At 36.5% G+C, this 4,628-nt stretch overlaps 1 protein-coding gene and 1 pseudogene across 1 annotated transcript in view; both read left to right on the forward strand.

Annotated features, from left to right (window-relative positions):
* The window catches only part of LOC106537349 (vomeronasal type-2 receptor 1-like), a 5,751-nt gene extending 3,532 nt beyond the window's left edge, over positions 1-2,219 (forward strand). The window contains exon 8 of the mRNA XM_014034729.1: positions 2,190-2,219. Coding sequence (XP_013890183.1) covers positions 2,190-2,219 — 30 coding nt within the window. The remainder of the gene's footprint in view (positions 1-2,189) is intronic.
* A 362-nt stretch (positions 2,220-2,581) lies between these two features.
* Positions 2,582-4,628, forward strand: part of LOC106537350 (vomeronasal type-2 receptor 1-like) — a 4,503-nt pseudogene continuing 2,456 nt past the window's right edge.

The raw sequence follows: 4,628 nt of genomic DNA on the forward strand, positions 1-4,628 counted from the left end.
CATGTCTATAATTAACACTGACTACTGAATAGTGTAAGACAAAAATAATTTCTGTGAAATAAAAACATTTTAGAAAATGTGTTCATGATTTATCTTATCAGAATGGCACAAGATCTCTATGAAGAAAAACATAAAATTTAACATTCAACTCGCATAACAAGATGTGTGATGCCAGATCGCTGGTTTATTATTACAGGTGGGGCRCAGTGAGGACATTAGCCAAGTAGGGGTGTCAAAGGAGACTTTCTGGTTTTGTGGGTGGAGTTTGTCCTAAACATGATTGGCAAAACCGTGATTGGTTGGAGAGTTGTCTTGTGACGCATTTTAAAAGAGGAAGTAATGGTAATAGTAAAATTATTGTGAACATGTAAATATGATTTGTTAACTGTCTATGTACAGTTTAAAGAACAATGTCATGTCTTGGACAAATTCCCTCCAACAAAGCAAGAAACTCAGACTTAGTAACAGCAGAGCGCCCTTCTCACATTTGCTCGATTTAGAAAATGGGTCAACAACCACACTTTTGTATTTCTTTTTAAAGTTTCTTCCAATTTTATTTATCACTAATAGGTTGTAATGCATTGTGAAGATTTGTTTTGTTGTTTTTGTATTTTAAGTTTTATCTGAGCTGAAATAAACTGACTTTTTTGTCATCTGATWCTGATSGGAATGTTTTGGCTCTTTRTGAGTTCAWTTACGGGCAAAAAAGTAAAAGTAGAGTTGTTGAACGTATACTGTGTTATTGAAAGTATACTGTGATGTAGCACCAGGGCATTTGCACATAAATGTTTATGCCAGAGGTTCCCAATCTATTTTCCACCCCCCCACCCAATCCCTTGCTACTCTCCACTTCTCCCAAAGGCGTGTTCAACCTTTATCTCTTCATCAAAATAATAAAAGAATAAAGTGAATAAAGTAACAAACTTTTATTTGAAAAATAAAAAAGTAGTACACACTTACACAGAGTTTTAATCATTCAGATAGATGTGTCATGGTGACATTTATACACAAACAGTAAATTGATATTTTCACAACCACTGATCAGCTAAGGTTTTGGGGCCCCCCTGTGCTCTCTGCCCATCTGCGCCATCTTCCATGCACATGTCAGAATGTAACAAAAACATTGTGTTGTCTTCTGCATAAAAGTATACAAAYGTTTCACCTGCTGTTAGAATGTGCTTGCYGGTGAAAATGAATGCAGGAAGCATCCTTCAGCAGAACCACCTGTCTGAGAGTGAAGTGWTTTGTTTGAAAAATATGGAACAAAGAGATTCTGATTTAAGATGCTTGTTAAGAGCTTTGAATAAACCTTTATTGTCATTGTACAGAGCACAATGAAATTACAGTTCAGAACACCCATTCAGGAGAACAAGTGCCCCCATGTAATGCAGCCACAGACTCTGCACAGAGCAAGGATCATCATCATAAAGACATCATGAGGAGGCACTTACCCTTTTGTAAACATGATTTTAAAATCCATCTTAAAGCTAAAATTTGAGAAATATGATCTCTCCTGTCATGATAATTCTGGCATTATCACATTGATATGTGTTACGGTGACGAAGGAATGAACCCAAATCCAGAYGGAGGAGAGGAGTTTAAATAAAAATATTTATTTGCAAAACAAAAAGCTGACAGGGCAGCAAAAACAAAATGAACTCGAAGGCACAGGGRAAAGTCAAGGAGACCATAACAGGAGGTAAAAACCAAAAAATGAACTAGTGAGGATATGGAGGACCTGACCAAACAAACAGAAGGAATCAGGAGATGAACAACAGCTGAGGGAAAATACTGATTACGAGTGACAGGTGAGCATAWTTACAAAGGGAAGCGACATTGAAAACAGACTGAGGAAGAACGAGTAGTAATGATACTGAGAGAGCACACGAGGGAGACATGACACAAGACAACAAAAACACACAACCTCACAGATATKTATTTATTTAATACCTTTATTACCTTACCTTTTTCACACCCAAACAATAAGGAATCATAATAGTTTAGCCTAGAAGTAAAAAAAAAAGATTACTAGTTTTGCTACAAAAATTTGAACAAAACGTTCCTATTTTGAACAAGTAGATGAAGGTGATCCCGATAACATTTTAATTATTGGACTTAAACCCGCCACATGTTCTGGTCAATAATAACACCAAAAAGCATTCCCGGAAAATGACACCTTTGCTTGTCAGAATGCCTACAAAAAGGAGGCTCATTTCTGACACTCAGAAGTCAAGAATAAATAAAATAAGAAGAGTAAAATACAGTGAAAAATATGACAAATGAGCCTGCAACAATCATTGGATGAAAGCATCTTGCTCAYGATCACCTGATTTATAATAAAGGAGGTACAATCGATGCACTCACAAATAAAAATACAAACAGCTGATAGATGGAGATCAGCTCTGTTTTTAGTGGTCTGGGATTGTTACAGCTGATGTTAGTGGTTGCCTTGGGTGGTTCTCTGGATAGTGTGAATCAAAGAATTGAGCCTATAGAGGCTCTGACAAGTACTGATGTAAGTACTGAGGCTCCATTGATGAAATGTACTCTGCAGAGTGCACCTCATTTATCATCATTCTCAATGGATGGAGACTTTGTCATTGGAAGTGTTTTCTCTTTACACTACAAACTGTRCACAGTGATTTATAACTACACCATCAAACCTGAACTTTCAAGGTGCGCAGGGAGGTAAGTAAGCAGAAGAAAGGTTGAAAATTATGTCAGAAGTGTGGGATTTGGTGCAAATGTTGAAGATAWGAATGCATTTTTGTATTGTTTTGACACATGTTGCTGAAATTTTCTGTTTCTTAAAACAATCTATAGCACAGCTACAGATTTTATTAAATGTAGTTGTTTTTTTGTTTGTTTTGTTTTGTTTGAATATTCTTATAAAAATTGGCAGAGTTCAGATTTTTTTCTTTTTGCTGCCTTTCATTTTATTTGATTTGTATAATTTTTTTCTTCTGTTGTAGATACTGTATGTGTTTTTGTTTTTAATGAAATGAATACATTTCTTAATAAAAAAATAAAATTATAGAAAACATTYATGCATGTACAGTTTATATTAAAATATGCATTATAAAAAAAGCATCTAAATGTATTAAACATCTGTGCTTATACTATTTATTCTGTTAAGCCCAATTGGCAGGGAGCTGCGGTTTTCCCGTACAGTGATGTTTGCTATTGAGGAGATAAACAACAGCACAGAGCTGCTGCCAGGCATTAAACTTGGTTATCAGATCTATGATACATGTGCCTCAGTGCCTGTAGCTGTTCATGTGGCATTTCAAATGTTAAATAGTCAAGAGCCCAAGTTTTATAAAGGCATAAATTGTTCACAATCGGGTGTTGTGATGGCTGCTGTTGGAGATTCCAGATCTACATTATCCATCAGCATATCACGCATTATTGGGTCCTTCAGCATCCCTCTAGTAAGAAATCTGGATCTATTCAAAAATTTTATTCTAAAATGTACCTGCTAATTTCACGTCAAAAGTAGCACACTTCTTTTTTTGTCTTCAGGTGAGCCACGCTGCTACTTGTGCCTGCCTGTCAGATAAGCAGGAGTTTCCAACATTTTTCAGAACGACTCCCAGTGATCAGTTCCAAGCTGATGCTCTGGCCAAGTTGGTGAAACACTTTGGCTGGACTTGGATCGGTGCCATTCACTCTGACTCAGAATATGGGAATTATGGCATGGCGGCTTTTCTTAATGCAGCACGGAAAGAGGGGATCTGTGTGGAGTAYTCTGAATCCTTTTCTCAGACTGACCCGTTAAGCAAGATCAAGAGAGTAGTTGATGTTATCCACAGGTGTCTAACTTACTGATTTTGCCTTTTATCTACTGATATGTAATTTTTTTAAATCAAAAAGATTTAGTCCATGATACAAATGTAGACTAATTCATTGCTGATGGCAAACATGTTTTTTTCGTGGTATTTTCCATGAAGATAACATTTTTCAATATCTCTTTAGGTCAACAGCGCTGGTGATTGTAGTGTTCATAGATTCTGCAGATGTGAGAGTCCTGTTAGAGGAGCTGACTCTTGAACCTCCACCACCTCGTCAGTGGATAGGAASTGAGGGCTGGATCACTGACCCACTCTTACTGAGATTCAGTTTCTGTGCAGGAGCCATTGGAGTTGCCATTCAGCAATCTGTCATCCCAGGTCTGAGAGACTTCTTATTGGACCTCTCTCTTACTGAAGTTGCTGCCTCCTCTGTGCTTACTGAGTTTTGGGAGGATGCATTCAACTGTACACTGACAGGACGTGAGAACATTCTCATATTTATTTTTTACATTTACGTGCTTTTTTCCCTTCAATGTACAAATGTTCGCCTTTGTTCCTTATTAATGTGACATTGCACAATGTGCAGTTAGGCATTTTGCTGTCATGTCTCTTTTTACTAGCACATGATTTAAGACAGTATAAACATTTTTACTCTGCTTTTGTTTCTGATTCCCTTTGTTTAGAACATGGTCTAGCAGTTTACTTGTATAAGATTGATTTTTTTTTTATTTTTCTTGTTGTATAATGTCTTTGTTGTTTGCAGTGGACATGTTGCTGCCTACTTATATATTTTAGTCTCTGCGAAGAAATGCAAGAAATAAGTACTAAATACATATA

The sequence above is a fragment of the Austrofundulus limnaeus genome, unplaced genomic scaffold, assembly GCF_001266775.1.
Source record: "Austrofundulus limnaeus strain Quisiro unplaced genomic scaffold, Austrofundulus_limnaeus-1.0 Scaffold2261, whole genome shotgun sequence".
Lineage (NCBI taxonomy): Eukaryota > Metazoa > Chordata > Actinopteri > Cyprinodontiformes > Rivulidae > Austrofundulus > Austrofundulus limnaeus.